The 17216-nt window shown below is 40.7% G+C and overlaps 1 protein-coding gene and 1 long non-coding RNA gene across 5 annotated transcripts in view; both read left to right on the top strand.

The window, feature by feature from the left end:
* Positions 1-1505, top strand: part of MRC1 (mannose receptor C-type 1) — a 122579-nt gene extending 121074 nt beyond the window's left edge. For all 4 annotated transcript variants that reach the window (XM_047741189.1, XM_047741190.1, XM_047741191.1 and 1 more), the window contains one exon: positions 572-1505. In XM_047741189.1, coding sequence (XP_047597145.1) covers positions 572-822 — 251 coding nt within the window. In that variant the 3' untranslated portion in view covers positions 823-1505. The remainder of the gene's footprint in view (positions 1-571) is intronic.
* A 1845-nt stretch (positions 1506-3350) lies between these two features.
* Positions 3351-13181, top strand: LOC125107926 (uncharacterized). Its single transcript, XR_007129706.1, has 4 exons — positions 3351-5424; positions 6389-6477; positions 10732-10766; positions 11373-13181. It is a non-coding gene; the product is annotated as an uncharacterized LOC125107926 (long non-coding RNA).
* The last annotated feature ends 4035 nt before the right edge of the window (positions 13182-17216 follow it).

Genomic DNA, 17216 nt, shown 5'->3' with positions numbered 1-17216 from the left:
TTTAAAATCATCAACATGATGATTATCTATTTATCTTCATATGATGTATATGTAAGCACCATTAAATTATTTTGAAACAGGTGTACATATTTTAAAACACCGATGTTTACAGGGGGCCTAGATGGCTCAGTTGGTTGAGCATCTGACTCCTGGTTTTGGCTTTGATCATGGTCTCATGGGTCCTGGGATCGAGCCCTGTGCAGGGCTTGCTGCCTAGTACAGAGTCTGCTTGAGATTCTCTCTGTCCCTCCCCCTGTTCTTGTTCACACTCTCACTTTCTCTCTCTCTTTCTCTCAAATAAATAAATAAATAAATCCTTAAAAACAACAACAAAGAACTGATTAACTAAGAAATGGAATATTCCTGCAACTGAATAATAATCTTACACTCTAGGTTACGTGGACTCTGTTTTCACGTCCTGCATTTCTGTCTGACAAACGTCGAGGAATATTTGACATGAAAGGACATTTATGCATTTTAGCTTTTCCAAAAAGAAAGTTGTCTTGTTCTCCATAGCATTCTATCTTTTGCCTCTCTCCATCTTTCTCCTCACGATTCTGTTTATTTCTAGCTGACCCAAGGAAGATGGATCCTTCCAAACCGTCTTCTAGCGTGGCAGGAGTCGTGGTCATAGTGGTCCTCCTGATCGTGGCGGGTGCTGGCCTTGCAGCGTATTTCTTTTATAAGAAAAGACGTGTACCTTTACCTCAAGAAAGCACTTTTGAGAACACTCTCTATTTTAACAGCAGATCGAGTCCAGGAACTAGTGATATGAAAGATCTCATGGGCAACATTGAACAGAATGAACACGCAGGCATCTAGTGTCCTAATGGGATTTCGATATATTTGAATTTCATAACATTATAACTAAAATGTTAAGGTCTTTAATGCAATGTGATTGTTTCTTTAAAAATTTGTACTGTAGTGAAATGGACTGTCCTTTTTCTTTGCCTAATTGAAGAAATAATTGCTCATGTTCTAGTCTGGCAAGGGATTTTCACGAAAGAGGGATAAAGATATGGACTACCACTTGAAAAATAGCTTAGGTGAACACAGAGCACAAGAATGCCAACTTAAAATTTAAGCATCACTGGTGTGTAGCCAGGATCAAAAGCATGTGGGTTAGAAGAACTCCAAAGACCTAAGCTTCCTGAAATAGATCAAGGAGCTCCCAAAGCAATATTCGGTAATTAGAAGACCGTTTAAAAATTCAGGTACAGATAACCTCAGGTGGCATGAAAATTTAGTCACTGTTTTCACTTACCAGTCTTGATTTTTACTTCAGTTACTTAGAATTGTATTTGTACACATGCAGAAAGAATGAGGCAGCTGAGAATCTTGTTTTTTTCTGAGCAGGGTTTCCCAGGCTGAATCTTGCAAAGGTGTTCTTTGTCCTGTAATATGTATATCGGGAATACAAAGATGTGAAATAAAAATGTAAATTTGCATAACTGGATGTACTTAGATAATGTGAAATAAACATCAAAGACAAGGTCTATTTTTAATATATGTGTATTTTGGTGATCTTGGTAAATGTCAATTTTCTTTTAAGTAAGACTTATTTATCTGTTTACCATATACTTTACTCTGAAAATAAATAATATGATTAGTAGAGGAATTCTTTAAACCCTCCATCTATTTGGGAGAGATGTGTTGCTAAAATAGGTGTAAAATGAATTATTTTCCCATAGTGACTTGCATAATTTCCCCAGATCTTCTCCTGTAACACTGGTTCAAGTCAGAATTCAATAAAGGCACTGTTACTGAAAGTTAGGTCTCTAAATATCTTTTTCTCACTTTAATAATTAATCATTCCTTTTTGTCTTAAAAAATGTTGCCTTAGATAAAGCTTCCTGGTTCATTGTGTAATACTTGGGAGGTTTCGTATCTCACGCAGCTACCACACTATCAGCTCATCCTGGCCTTTGTCAAGACCTGCAGTCCCAGGACTGGACTCAGACGGCGTCAAGAGGTCTGGGAACGTCCAAAAATTACACACATAATGCTGTGCTAATTTGTGTTTGTGCCTTCTTTTTTTTTTTTTTTCTGGGAAGAAAATGGCAGATTTTCAGGTAAGTCTGTAATTCAAAACAGATGAAGAAGCGAACATTGGGTAGGATGAGGATGGAGTTTCTAATACCCCAACTCAGATGAGTAACAGGAAAGAAATAGGAAGTGAGAGGCAGGTAGTTGTGGAAAAGGTTGCTGAGCACAAACAATTCCCTCTCATACTTGAAACAGTAGACGACAAGTTGCTTTTTATTTTCTTGGTAAGAATGAAGCATTTTCCATCTGAAGAAATAGCAATGGGAACAATGACTGTAGAATCACAGCTGTCTTGTAGTGAACTATGCTAAAGGAATGACTTTCCTAATATAATATATATATTAGGATATATTTTTAGGAATATATGCCATATATATTATATATACCAATATATACTATACATATATCACATATATACCATATATGTATCTATTATATTTATTATATAGTATATATAGACATATACTATATATACATAGTTTATTACAGATACTATATATATAGTATATCATATAGATAGATACAGATATATATTACAGATATACATATGCATAGTATATATATAATAACTATTATAGATATATAGTGCATATATATATACTATATTGTATATACTGTATTTTATATATTTTTTAAAGATTTTATTTATTTATTTGACACAGAGAAAGATCACAGGTGGGCAGAGAGGTCTATATTAGATATGAGGCCTATTTTGTATATATATATAATAGTAATTATATTTTTTTTAATATTTTATTTATTTACTTGACACAGAGAGAGAGATTACAAATAGGCAGAGAGGCAGGCAGAGAGAGAGGGGGAAGCAGGCTCCCCGCTGAGCAGAGAGCCCGATGTGGGGCTCGATCCCAGGACCTTGAGATCATGACCTGAGCCAAAGGCAGAGGCTTAACCCACTGAGCCACCCAGGCACCCCTGTAGTATATATATTATATATAATCTATATTATAGTATCTATAATAAATACTATATATAGTATACATAGAGTATACATAGTATATGTACCCTATATAGAAAGATATATACCATATAGATACTATCTCTATACATAGTATATAGATATGCTATATATACACTATACTGTATATTATATAATGTATAATAAGTATATATACATATATACTACACATACTAAAATATATTATACATATATATATTATATGCAGTATATATTCCTTATATATGTATACACTGTATAGTCTCTGTATATTTCCTTTTCCTAATACATGTATATTTTTTCCCATAAGATACAGGAGAGAACTAGAAATATAAAATAAGGAGAAATACATAAAAGCATGATTTAGAAATCATTTACAAAAGTCAGTAAACTCAGAGCCACATATTCACAGAAAACATTTTAGACGTCAAACACGTATCTCAGAATGAAACGTCTTGCCTTTCCTACAGACAGTCCGCATTTGGCACAGTGCTGAGCATTAGATTTGCACTCACATTATCTACTCAAGTATATAATCAAATAGTTAATTCAGTTGTATCTACACAAATATCCAAACACAGTAATAAAATATCAGGGATATTTTGGTGGGCAAGAGACAGCTAGGGTGGAGAAAAGCAGTTGTATGCAGTTTGGGTCTTGGTTGTGGGAGGTGAGTTGTTTCATTTCTTTATCAGAAATTCTATCTGGCAGACCAAATGTTTAATTGCTTTCTTCGACAGCTTCCTTGCCTCAGGTTTGCATCAGAATCCAGCAGCTGGAAGACTCTTAAGGATATTTTTTCCCCCAGTTGAGCTCAGACAATGTCAATCATTTGTAACTTGAACTCTAAAACTAGAATTGGTATCTGTAGAGACTGGCAGATTCTGAATTCACTTTTCAGTAGTTGCTAGTGCCTCTGGTTGTATGTTTGCCCAGTCGTCCGTCAGGTGTTTCTGGAGCGCCCGGCGCATGTGCCAGACATGGAGCCACCCACTGGAGACTCAAATACAGGTACGGGGCAGTGCGTGTCCACAAGACGTGCACAGCCCAGATCATTTTACAACGATATGGGAGATCCACTGGATGAAATGGGCTTAAGATATTTTTTCAGCTTGGGGCCCCTGGGCGACTCAGTTGGTTAAGCGTCCTGATCCTGGGACTGAGCCCTGCATCAGGGTCTCCACTCCACGGGGAGTCTGCTTCTCCCTCTATCCCTCTCCCTGCTCATGCGCTCGTGCTCTATATCTCTCTCAAGGAAATAAATAAAATCTTAACATTTTTTTCATCTTTCTTGATATAAAGTTGACATATAACCGCATCAGTTTAAGACATACAACATAATGATTTGCTATCTGTATGTCTTGCAGCATGATGACCGCAGTAAGGTGAGGTAGCACAGCCCTCACTTCACATAGTTATAATTTGAAATATAATTTGTCTTAAGCTTTTAATGGAGCAGTGACGGATGTAGACATGGTTTCAGCAATACCAGAGCTGAGTTTTGTGTGTCCAAGAGGTTAACTTTGGGAGTTACCCTCTTGAAAAAAGGTAACACGAAAAAGTAGGTACAAAAGTGAAAATTTATTCAAAATGAAAAAAGAAGACGTTACACAGTTTTTAAAGTTGGCAGCTACAATAAATATCATAAATTCAGGACAAATTATGATTTATTTTTTAATAATTAACTGCCTGATCTATTTTGTATTCATTTTCTAGGATTTACCATAATGAAACACCAGGGACTGGTAGCTTAAACAATGCACGTTTATTTTCTTTCAGCTTTCCTACAGCTTACGGTTCTGAAGGCTGGAAGTTCAAGGTCACTGTACTGGCCGGGAGGAGGTGGGGTGCTCTGATGTCTCTCTCCCTCTGGCCTGCAGATGGCTGCCCACTTCCCACCCCTTTATTAGCTGTTCCTTTGTGTGCAGGAGTTCCTTGTGTCTCTGTGTGGGTCCTACCTCCTCGTATAAAGGTACCAGTTAGACTGGACTAGGTCATACCTTAAAGACTGTGTTTTTAACTTAATACCCTCTTTAAAGATCCTATCTTCATATATAGTCACATTCCGAGTTACTAGGGATGAGGCCTCACCCATTGGAATTTGGCGGGGGGGGGGGTGCAGGACTCAATTCAGCCTATCACATACTTCAGAACACTTCTTTCTGATTATTCCTTGTGTTTGGCAGAGTCTTCCAGAGAAACTTAACCAATAGAATGTGTCTATCTAACATTCAACTATTTTTTATCTACTTAGCTCTCATCTATCTAAAGGGAGAAAGATATTTTAAGGAAAAGCCTCATGCAATTGCAGGTATCTGATAACTCCAAAATGAACAGGATAGGTGAGCAGGCTGAAGACCCAGGGAAGAGTTGCAGTTTGAGTCTGAAGGCGGCCATTCTGCTGGCGGACTCACTCAAGGAAGGTCAGTCTCTGTTCTGATGAGGCCTTTAACTGATTAGACAAGCCTCACCTGCACTAAGGAGGATAATGTGCTTTGCTCAAAGCCCACTGATTTAAATGTTAATCTCATCCAAAATAACTCCTTCACAGAAACATCCAGAGTAATGTTTGAGCCCATATCTGGCATCATGGCCCAGCCAAGTGGACACGTAAAATTAACCACCACACCCCTTGAAACGACAATGGTTTTGCCGTATTTTTTATAGAGAGACTAAAAAGATAATGCAGTCTTCAGCATGATGGAGCAAAGTTTTGAAAAATTCTTTCATAGTTTATAGTTTAACTCTTTAACTTGTGATTGATAATGTAGTATAAATATTAGGATTAAGGTCAACTATGGGAAAACCTCTTGAATTTCATTCATCTATAAGCATTAATACTTAGGGCATTCATTCATTTGAGTTCCTGTGTGTGTGCATGTGTATGTAACAAGTAATTGTAAATACCTCTGAATCTGGTCATAATCACTAATCAGTTTGTTGACATTTTTATAATGGTATATTATGAGTGCTTGGTGAGGTTGGTATTTTGTATCAAATCAGCTAATAATTTAAAGGGACTTGCATTTTATTCTAATTTTTTAACAATTTTTTAAAGATTTTATTTATTTATTTGACAGAGAGGGAGAGAGCATGAGAGAGCACAAGTAGGGGGAGGGGCAGGCAGAGGGAGAGGGAGAAGTAACCTCCCCACTTAGCAGGGTGCCCGGGTGTGGCTTGATCCCAGGATCCTGGAATTAGGACCTGAGCTGAAGGCTGTTACTTAACTGATTGAGCCACCCAGGTGCCCCCTTTGACGAATAAATTTTAAAATGACAAAATAAGGTATACTTTCTATACATCCAAATGTGCAGTCTGCCAGGAATTATAAAAGAATTTCTCAGTTGTTTTTCTGAAATGTTCCAAAAATATTTTTCCAACTTCCAGGTAAAGTGTATATGCTACCTTACTTGAGCCTTCCATTTTGAATTGGTTGGATGACAACTGAAATTTCTACTTCAGTTTTCTTCCCTGTGGTAAGTGGAGGAATTTCTGTAGACTAGCCTCTGGTTGCAAGTGTTTCAGTGTTTCTAAATCCACTTACATGGATCCTGGGCACATTAGGATATGCTCACACTACTGAATAAATTCTGGTTCTCCAGACAATCTGATACAGTGGATGGTAGGTGCGTTCCCAGAAGCCTCGAGGTGGCTGCCTGACACGATGGTTTCAGGAGGCTGAACCACAGTATTCAGTCCAAAGTGAATCTAGCTGCTCTGTGAAGGGATTTTGCAGAAGTAACTGAAGTCCCTAAATCAGGTGACTTTAAGTTGGGGATATTATCTTGTGTGGGCCTGGCTTAATCAGTTAAATGGTCTCTCAGAATTGGGCTTAGGCTTTCCCTGGGGTGGGGCTGGGGCCAGACTCTTGCTTTTAGGAAACTGTTTTGGCCCGTGGAGTTCCAACTTGCTCCAGATCTTCCCTTTGTGATGGCCTCCCTGGTGGACTTCAGACTGGCTCAGACAGTCTTCCCAGTTACATAAGCCAATTCCTTATGTCTCTAGAGACCTTTACCTATTATTTATCATCTATGTATCTATCTATATCTATCATCCATCTATCATGTTGATATTTCCTACTGGTCCCCTTTCTTTGCCTGAACCCTGACCGATACACCTATCCCGACAACCACATAAACATATTATTCCATTAAACCAACCAAATACATTCCAAACTCAATGTCCCTTTGCCCTGATTCCCAAAAGTGCTCCCGATCATTCCCATACTATCCGACACAAGAAGGAGTTGAGTGGAAGGGTAGTAGGAGTAGAGAGTCTGAATCATTTCCGGTTAGAATATCTTACTTTGGCACATCTCATTTCAAAAAACACAACTGTGTGAAAACAAGGCTAGGACCCTGTCCAAGAGCTCAAAAGGGATGCATGCAAGGGAAGGCCCCCCAAATTATGCTTCATTTGAATGCTTCATTAGAGAACCACTTTGAATGTCAGGACAAGTTTCTGAGAGAGGGGCCACTGGAGAGAAGACCTGAGCACCGTCCTGTAAGATGAGAGAAAAGAGCATCTCAGTGGGGAGGGGGAAGGTAGGAACAGATGCCAGACAGGAAATCTGAAGCAAAACCAGAGAGGAGAACCCACTGGTTGTAGATAGGGCGCGTAAAGTGGGGTGAACGTGGTAGAGGCTAGAATTCAGGAGTCACACCCTCAAACACAGCAGGCACCTTCCGTTTGGTCCTCCCTTCGATTCATCTGCATTCAAAGCAGCTTTTTGTTTGTTTGTTTAGGGATGTTATTTGTTTGACTGATAGAGAAAGCGAGAGGGAGCTTACAAGCAGGCAGAGGGAGAGGGAGAAGCAGTCCCCCTCCCCGAGCAGGGAGCTGGATTGCAGCCTTGATCCCAGAACCCCAGGATCATGACCTGAGCCAAAGGCAAATGCTCTGAGCCACCAGACACTCCTACCTTCAGAACGCCGTGATGTGTCAGGTTCGGCGCAGTTGACCTAACCAAGGACACAACGTGTCTCGCTAGTTCGGTGCCTTAACACTCGAAAAGCTGCATATGTAACCTGGCCTCGCTTCCGGAGGTCCTCAGAACTCACACTCCTTTTTTCTCAGACCTTTGTGTTTGGAGCCACTAAGTTACTCTAGTAGATGCAGGAAGAATTAGGCCCTGAAACTGCTGGGGACTTAGGTTCCGTAACTATGGGATGCGCAAAACCACAAGCTTGGCGTGGCAAAACTGGAGGCTGAAAAATGTTAATTTAGAAACCCTTCAATTATGAAGAATATAAGGCCCCTGTCTTAGTGAGAATTTCTTTTCTGCTGCTATCTTAGGGAAAACCTATTCCATTGGCTATAAATGGGCATCTCCAGCCAGATTGCCCTTTTTAATTGCCTGGGCCTCACCTCGAACCTGTAAAATGAGAATCTGGGAGTGGGACTCAGGCGCTGGCTGCTTGACCAGCAGCACAGAAGAGGGCAAACCAATAAAAACTGCCCAGGTGACCTTATAAACTGGATAACAAAATAATAAGGTTAAATAGTACAAGTTTGAAGGTGTTAATTGTTCCTCAGGGTTCCCTAGTACGTCAAAATTCTTGAGAACAGGAATATGGTAATAGTTTTCAAAATTAGCAGAGGGCAGTTGGTGAATTTCATGATGTAGGATGGCTGCCCTTAATATAACTTTTTTTTTTTTTTTACTAAAAAGAAGATATAACCAAAAATAGTAATATTACAATTTGCCCTTGCATACTTCTGGTTTTTCTTAGAGAATTCATATTGTATCCAAATATCTAATAAGAAAATTTCCTTAAAACACTGTTTTTGGTCAAGCCTAAATAGATGTTGTCATAAAAATGTTTCAGAAGATTTCTTCCGCTGGAACTTTTATCCAAACTGGTGCAATACATATTTTGGTATTAGAATTTCCTTAGCATTCTATAAATAATGTTTTTGATTTGGAAGGGTCCCTGACAGGCAGCAATGTTGAACAAAAGATGGCACTGACATTGGAAAGGCTCCCTGAGTTGGCTGGAGATCCTGGCTGTGCTGTGGGGGCTTTAAAATATTAAAAGTTATTCATGGTGTCCCTGCACGATTAGATTTTGGCAAAGATTGTTGATCTCAGGCAATGAGCTTTGTGGGTTGAGTGAAAACCATTCCTATCACAGCTTTCTCCTTATGGGTCTGATTACAGTTCATGTACACAGAGTTCTCCCGGAGTCTGAGAGAACTCCTCAAGGCGATCATGCTCTCTTTTCTGTTAACTTTATGTTTTCTTTAAGGACAGGAAAGTTCGAGACTCCGCGGGCTTGCTCCTGATTTGGGGTTTTGGCAGGGGTTCTCAAACCGTGGTGGGCATAAGAGCCACATAGGGAGTATATTCAAAAATACAGATTCCTCTGGGCTCATGGTTCTGATTCTGATTAAGAAGAGCTGGGTTGAGGTCCTGGAATCTGCCTTTCAGCAGCATCCCAGGAGATTCTGATGGCCTCGGACTATGATTTTTGATGAGCTCAATTTCAGAATCATTTTGCATTGAGATAGCATTTCCTGGGGCGCCTGGGTGGCTCAGTGGGTTAAGCCGCTGCCTTCGGCTCAGGTCATGATCTCAGGGTCCTGGGATCGAGCCCCGCATTGGGCTCTCTGCTCGGCGGGGAGCCTGCTTCCTCCTCTCTCTCTGCCTGCCTCTCTGCCTGCTTGTGATCTCTGTCTGTCAAATAAATGAATAAAAAAATCTTAAAAAAAAAAAAAAAGAGATAGCATTTCCTTAAAGCTGTTAGAAATCTCACATAATCCCATAATCCCTGAGGTAAAAGCAGGATAGCCAAATAGCATGGGAGTTAACCAGAGTTTCAGTTTTTCCATTCTTTCTGTTAATTAACCAGGAGCTGTTGATGCTAAAATCTTCCTGCACTACTTTTTGTAAATTCCCTTATACCCTCTGCTCTCTACTGAATGTTTGCCTCTCCCCCCACCCCCCACCCCACTCATACGTTGAGACCTAATTCCCAGTGTGATGGTTTTAGGAGGTGGGGTCTTTGGAAGGTGATTAGGTAGTGAAAGTTGCGCCCTTGTGAATGGAATTAGTGCCCTTATAAAAGAGACCCCAGAGAGCTTCCAGTCCCTTCCATCAGGTGAAGACACAGAAAGAAGACTACTGTCTATGAACCAGGAAGCAGGTTCTCACCCAACACTGAATCTGCTGGTAACTTGATCTTGGACTTCCCAGGCTCCAGAACTGTGAGAAATAAATGTTTGTTGTTTCTTGGCCTACCAAATCTACTAGAATCTACTAGAATGCCTATGGCTTTCTATTAGAGCAGCCCAAAGGGTCTAAGACATTCTCCCAACACTAACCTGTGCCTATATCCCCTTTATAGTTACCATTAACGAATATTTATGAGTTGATGATTTGTCTCTCTTGTCCAATCTTAGAATATTAACTCAGGGAAGGGAAAAGCCAGATATTATGTGGTCCTGGACAGAACCTTAGATCTTTGTGCAAAGCATCATTTCTCTTTGCTGTGGGAGAAAGCAAAGAAATTGTCCCTAGAGAGACTCCTGTCTCATGGAAATGTCAGTTGTGATGGGTCAGGGTTTGCTCATGTTGTAAAAGGAAGTATGTGGAAACCTTGTAATGCTGTGACCATCAGAACTCTGTAATTCACATTTATTGTCTTGATGAGGTGGAAAAAAACCTCACCAGCTTCTTTGATAAAAATTGCAATATTTCAAAGAGGATTCTGTCTCTTCTTTTCCCTCAGTTTCCTGGAAATCAGGAGCAGCTCTTGGCAAGCAGGTAATAGGGATAATTTCTTATCATGCTAGACACAGTGGCCTGTAATTGAATGAATTCCAGATGATCCTAAAGTGTGTTCTGCCAACTACCACGTTCCACCTGAGGGGTTAATTCCAAAACCCCCAAGTCCTGGCTCTTGAGCTGTGCGGACAGAAGAGGAGATTTGAAGTTTCTAACAGACAAGAAGGAAGGGTGTGGGATTGACAGTCTCTAGGTATCCATGTCTCTGAATATGACAGTTTGCTTATCAGGCAAGATTTAACTTCCTTGAGGAAATACCAGGTTAAGAGATGTGCAAGATCTCTATGTGTTTTGTGATCTTGACCTTGGGTCTCAATACCAAGTCCTGATTTTCTCTGGTTGTGTCTGGACTTCTCTCTGGGCCTTGCGCCCATGTGTCAGTAGGCTGTGAATACACATGGATTATGGAAGAACTGCTTTTGTCAGAAGAGTCTACTTCCATATCCCAGGTACCCCATCGGCCCCTGACTGCCGTGGGCCACCTCCCCACCTGCATGGCAGCTCTGCAGGAAACACCAGACGGGAGCACCTGTGGTATGTGTGTGCCACAAGACAGGTAACGGGACTCTTGCTTTTACCATCCAGGGGGCCACTCCTCGCCCAGTGAGGACCACCAGGCCAACCTTGCAGAGCATGAAGAAGGAAGCAGATCCAGTGTGGAGCCTTCTTCGCTTGAGTAGCTGACAGAGATTCCACTGCCAAGTAATGGAGAATCTGGCACAATCTCTGAAGAGCCTCAGCCAACTGGAACTTTAGAAGCCACAGCTTTCTTTTGAGCTCCCCCTCAAGATGTGTATAATCATTGAGCTTGTTTTGCTTTCTCCCTGTTCTTGTTTAAAAGCCAGATTTCTCCCTGGACAGACAGCAAAATCTCAGTCCTCTGGGGTTGCCATAAGGGCAGAGAGGAACAGGGAGAACAAGCTTGGGGAGGGCAGGGTGGTATCGGGTAACCTTTCCTGAAGTTGATCTTTAGAGTATCCAAGCCACTGTGTTCTTTTGGACAGTCTTCAACCAAGCGTTTCCCACAGTGCCAAACCTCAGGATATCAAAGAACCACTCACAAAATATTCTCTCTCTCAGAAGAAGCAGAATGATTTTGCTAAGAGGACATTTCTGCCAACACATGTCACATAGACTGAGACAGTAAAAAAAAAAAAAAAAAAAAAAAAAAAAAAAAAAAAGATTAAAAAAAGGCCTAAAGAGAATGAGAGTGAGTTTTCAGTGGAAAGAACACAGTCACTCCTCTTCTAAGAGTTCCTGTGATTGGCCAACCTAAGCTACTTTGGTGGATGTCACCTACTCTGTGTCCCTCAAAAATGACTAAAACAATAGGAAACATTGTACCTCAGTGACCATAACTGGTACCACACCTGGGTAGCCATCAATATCCATAATCATGCATTTTTTAGCTCTCACTTTGTTTTCTTCATTCAATGGTATTTCAGTTTCCATTGTATCTGATAGAAGTGTCCAGGGGTTAAGTGCTATAAAGAACCACAACAGAAAAATGACAACCATATAAGCTACAAACTCAAAACCTGTTGCTGGGACCTAGCCAGAGGTAAATGGTCAAATGGACACACCCTGTTCTTCTGAATACACCAATCATAACATGACAACTTCCCTGAATATTTGACAGATCTGTGAAGCTGGTCACTCCAGCAATTCTGGCAGGCCATTCTGTATTAGTACAGAAAGCGGACCTACATCCATTTGGTTGAGTGTTGAGGCCAAAAGTACCATCACAAGGATGATCAACACCATCACCCATCACCCCTAAGGAGTCCTGTCTAAGACAGCAATGATCACCATCAGGGCACGAAAAGTTGAGTCAGAAATGAGGATACCATACATACCAGCCATGGGGCTGAAGGCCACACCCAACACATGCACAATACGAAACCTTACAGCTTTCAAGAAGGTGGTTGAGACAGTACGCTGATTACTGATGACAGAAAAATCTAGAGTTGAGGCTGTTGTCAGTACTGTCTTGACAGAGCTTATAAAAATGCTGAAGATACCAACAACAAACTCAAGACAGGACAGATCCATTGGGTCATATGTGCTTGTTGTCACAAAGCTTCTGAATGACCCTAAACAGATTTTACCCTTGGTGCCCCATTTAATTTCTCTTGTCATATTTATCTTTAAAAGCTTCAAGAAGAGCTACACCCACAAAGTTCTTAATTAATTAATAGACTTCAGGTGACTATGAAGGAATTACTGGAAGGATACTTACACAAAAAAATTTCTGTGTGATCTGTTAAGTCTGAATCAGGTATTATTTTATGCATTGTTTGAGAGAGATGCCAGATTTTTACTTAATACATCTGTTATAAAACTAATGTTATAATTAAAAGCTCCCTCCTCTTTTTGAAATTGAAAAAAAAAAATGTCATGTTGGGGCGCCTGGGTGGCTCAGTGGGTTAAGCCTCTGCCTTTGGCTCAGGTCATGATCTCAGGGTCCTGGGATCGAGCCCCGCATTGGGCTCTCTGCTCAGCGGTGAGCCTGCTTCCTTCTCTCTCTGCCTGCCTCTCTGCCTACTTGTGATCTCTCTCTCTCTGTCAAATAAATTTAAAAAAAATCTTAAAAAAAAAAATGTCATGTTATAGACCAGGGAAGTGTAGTAACTCTGTCAGCATAGAAGTAAGCGATCCCAATTTCATCATTGAATTAGTTTATTGGGTCATTTTTCAACTTGATCAGATCTAAAGAGAGAATTCTTGTGGATCTTGACTTTTTTCTCCCTTTTAAAACAATGTTATGTTTATAGCCCATTCTAGTTAGAAACTTTGTGAAATGTATGGTGAGTAATTAGTATTGTTTTTATAACTAGTCATTTAATGAAAAGAAAAATAAGATCCTAGAAAAATAAGTAAGCATGAGAATGAATAAATACCATGTTCGTGGGGTGCCTGGGTGGCTCAGTTAAGCATTCACCTTCAGCTCAGGTCATGATCCTAGGGTCTGGGATCAAGCCCTATGTCATCCGGGCTCCTCCTCAGCAGGGAATCTGCTTTTCCCTTTTCCCCTCCCCCCACTTCTTGCTTGTTCTCTTTCTCAAATGATTTTTAAAAGTCTTTAAAAAAAAATACCATGTTCATGCTGATAATTCTCAAATTTGTATCTTTAGCCTTAACTTCTGTTTGGAACTTTTAACTTGCCTACTTGACTGCTCTATTTGAATGTTTCATAGATAGCTCACATTTAACAAAATAGAACACAGGCTTGCCCCCACGCTATTACCACTCTGGTCTCCATTTTGTCAATGGCAACATGAGCTATCCAACCATTCACTCTGGACAACTTGGAGCCATTCTTACTTCATCTCTATCCTTAATGCTCTGTATCTGTCACCAAGTCTATTCAATTCAACTCCCCAAATAAGCCTTTGGTCTTATCTATGTCTTTCTCTTTTTATAGCTGCTCCCTAGTCCAGCCCTCATTATATCTTGCCTAAAATACAAAAGCCTGCTACCTGATCTCCCTGTTTCTGCTTCTGTTGTCCTCCATTTGTCCTCCACTTTGCAGCAAGTGGCTTTATTAAAATGCAAGTTATATCAGGTCACCCCACAACTCAACACCTTTCAATAGCTTTCAATTTCATTTAGGAGACCACTGAACATTCTTATCATGACTGGTAGGACCCATGTGATCTGCCCCTGACTTGCCACATGTTCACCACCCATACTCCAGCCAACTAATCCTCTCTCAGCATTTCATAAATAGAACTCTTTCACCCCAGGGACTTTGCACATATTGGTCCCTTCACATGGAATGTGCTTTCTTCCCAGCTTCAAGATCTAGAGCTATTAGATCCCTCAGGTCATTTTCATTAGGGTAGTCTCTGATTCTGTTGGTCTTCAACTCAGCCTCCTGCTTGTTTCCAGAACACTCATAATTCCTTAATATTTCCTTTATTTGTTTCCTTCCTTTCTCCTCCCTGCCCTCCTCCCCCACCCCATGTAACGAAGGCAGGAACCAATGTCTAGTTTGATTCATCAGTGAATTTCTGGTGCCTTTCACTGTCCTTGGCTCATGATGGTGTTCAATAACATTTGTTAACTCAACTGAATCAATGGAAGAATTTAAATATTAAAATATTAAAAGAGAGCATCAGGCAGAATCCTGGGGAGAGCTAACATCAACTTAGAGGGGGCAGGATATAAACCTACCGGGAAATTCAAAAGAAGCAGTCAGAGAGGAAGGATTCTGCTAGAATATTCTGAAAGCCAACCAAAGGATGCATTTCAAGAAGGAGGGCTAGGGAGGAGTAGGCTTGGCCAGATGCTGCCAGAGGTCAGGTGAAACATGGGGTGAGGCTGTCTGCTGTATTTAGCATTACAAGCGTCATTTGTGACCTTGGCAATAGCAGTTTCAAGAAGACTGGTGAAGGAGAAGAGAAATCAGGCACAAGTTACTGGAGGGAAAGACCTCAGTATGATTGAGTTAAGAAAGGACCTAGGAGAGAAGGAAAGTGTAAGAGCCAGCAGTGAGAGGCTATGATCAATGGAACACAGCACCCCACTGCCCATCATCCACTTCCATGGAACCCAAAGCCCAAGTGGAGGAAAGAAGAGATTTCTCTAGAGTCACTGTGAAAATCACCTGGGAGGGTTTTTGTTTTTTAAGATTTTATTTATTTATTTGACACAGAGAGAGAGATCACAATTAGGGAGAGAGGCAGGCAGGGCGGAGGGGGAAGAAGGCTCCCTGCTGAGCAGAGAGCCCAACGTGGGGCTTGATCCCAGGACCTCGAGATCACGATGGAAGCCAAGGACAGAGGCCCAACCCACTGAGTCACCCAGGCGCCCCCAAAATCACCTGGGAGGCTTTTAAAAGTACCAATGTCCTTGGCCCTACCCTAATTCAATTAAAGCAGATCTGTAGGCATGGGGTCTAGATATGATATTTTTATAAAGCATCCAGGCTCTTCGAATGTGCAGACCATGGTTAAGAAATGCCAGTTTATGGGCGCCTGGGTGGCTCAGTGGGTTAAGCCGCTGCCTTCGGCTCAGGTCATGATCTCAGGGTCCTGGGATCGAGTCCCGCATCGGGCTCTCTGCTCAGCGGGGAGCCTGCTTCTCTCTCTCTCTCTGCCTACCTCTCTACTTGTGATCTCTCTCTGTCAAATAAATAAATAAAATCTTAAAAAAAAAAAAAAGAAAGAAATGCCAGTTTAAGTAACTGTTTTAACTTTCTTTCTTTTGTGTGTTGAAATAGAACTTGCAATTCGGGGAGGTTTCCTAGTTGGGCAAACACTGAGTTAGGGTAGCTGACAGGTGTCAGCAGGAAGGGGTGAAGAAGTTAGTGGGTACCTTTACCTTTATCCAGCTGAATTGTTTTAAATCCATGCATACATTCATTTATAAAAATATGGTAGAATACACGTAACATAAAATTGGCCACCATAACCATTTTCATGTATGGAGTTCTGTAGTAAGTATATTTACATTGTTGTGCAACCAATCTCCAAAACTCTTTTATCTTGCAAAACTAAGACTCTATGCCCATTAAATACCTTTCCATTCCCCTAACCTCCAGCCCCTGAAACTACCATGCTACTTTCTGCCTCTATGAATTTGACTTCTCTAAGTAGCTCATATAAGTGAAATCATGCACATTTGTTCTTTTGTGACTGCCTTATTTCACTTAGCATAGTGTTCTCAAGCTTCATCCGTACTGTAGCATGTGTCAGAATTCCTTTTTTTCTTTTTTTAAGATTTTATTTATTTATTTGAGAGAGAGAGCACGAGTGGGAGGAAGGGGTAGAGAGAGAAACAGACTCTGTGCTGAGTGTAGAGTCTGACATAGGGCTCCATCCCAGGACCCTGAGATCATGACCTAGCAGGTGTTTAACCAACCGAGCCACCCAGGTGCCCCAGAATTCCTTTCCTTTTAAAGGCTGAATAATATTCCATTGTATGTATAGATGACATTTTGTTTATCTATTCATTGGTCTTTGGACACTTCATTGCTTCTACTCTTAGTGATTGTAAATAATGCTGTAATTAGCATGGGTATACAAATATCTCTTCAAGACCCCGCTTTTAATTCTTTTGGGTAATTCTCAGTAGTGGGGTTACTGGATCCTATGGTAATTCTATTTTCAATTTGTTGAGGAACCACCATACTGTTTTCCACAGTGACTACAGCATTTTATACTCCCACCAGCAGTGCATCAGAAGTCTAATTTCTTCACATCCTTCCCAAAACTGTTTTTTGTTATTTATTTTTTGATAGTAGTTACCTAAAATATGTGAGGTGGTTACATCGTTCATTTTTACTTTTGCTATTTTTTATTTTTTGTTTCATTTTTTTGAAGATTTATTTATTTGAGAGAGGGCACGGATGAGTGGAGGGAAGGGGCAGAGGAGAGACTCTTCAAGGAGAGTCCCTGTTGAGCACAGAGAATCCCACAGGGCTCA

This window comes from Lutra lutra, chromosome 8 (genome assembly GCF_902655055.1).
Source record: "Lutra lutra chromosome 8, mLutLut1.2, whole genome shotgun sequence".
NCBI lineage: Eukaryota > Metazoa > Chordata > Mammalia > Carnivora > Mustelidae > Lutra > Lutra lutra.
The sequence above is the reverse complement of the archived record's forward strand: the minus strand, read 5'-3'. Positions and strand labels throughout refer to the sequence as shown.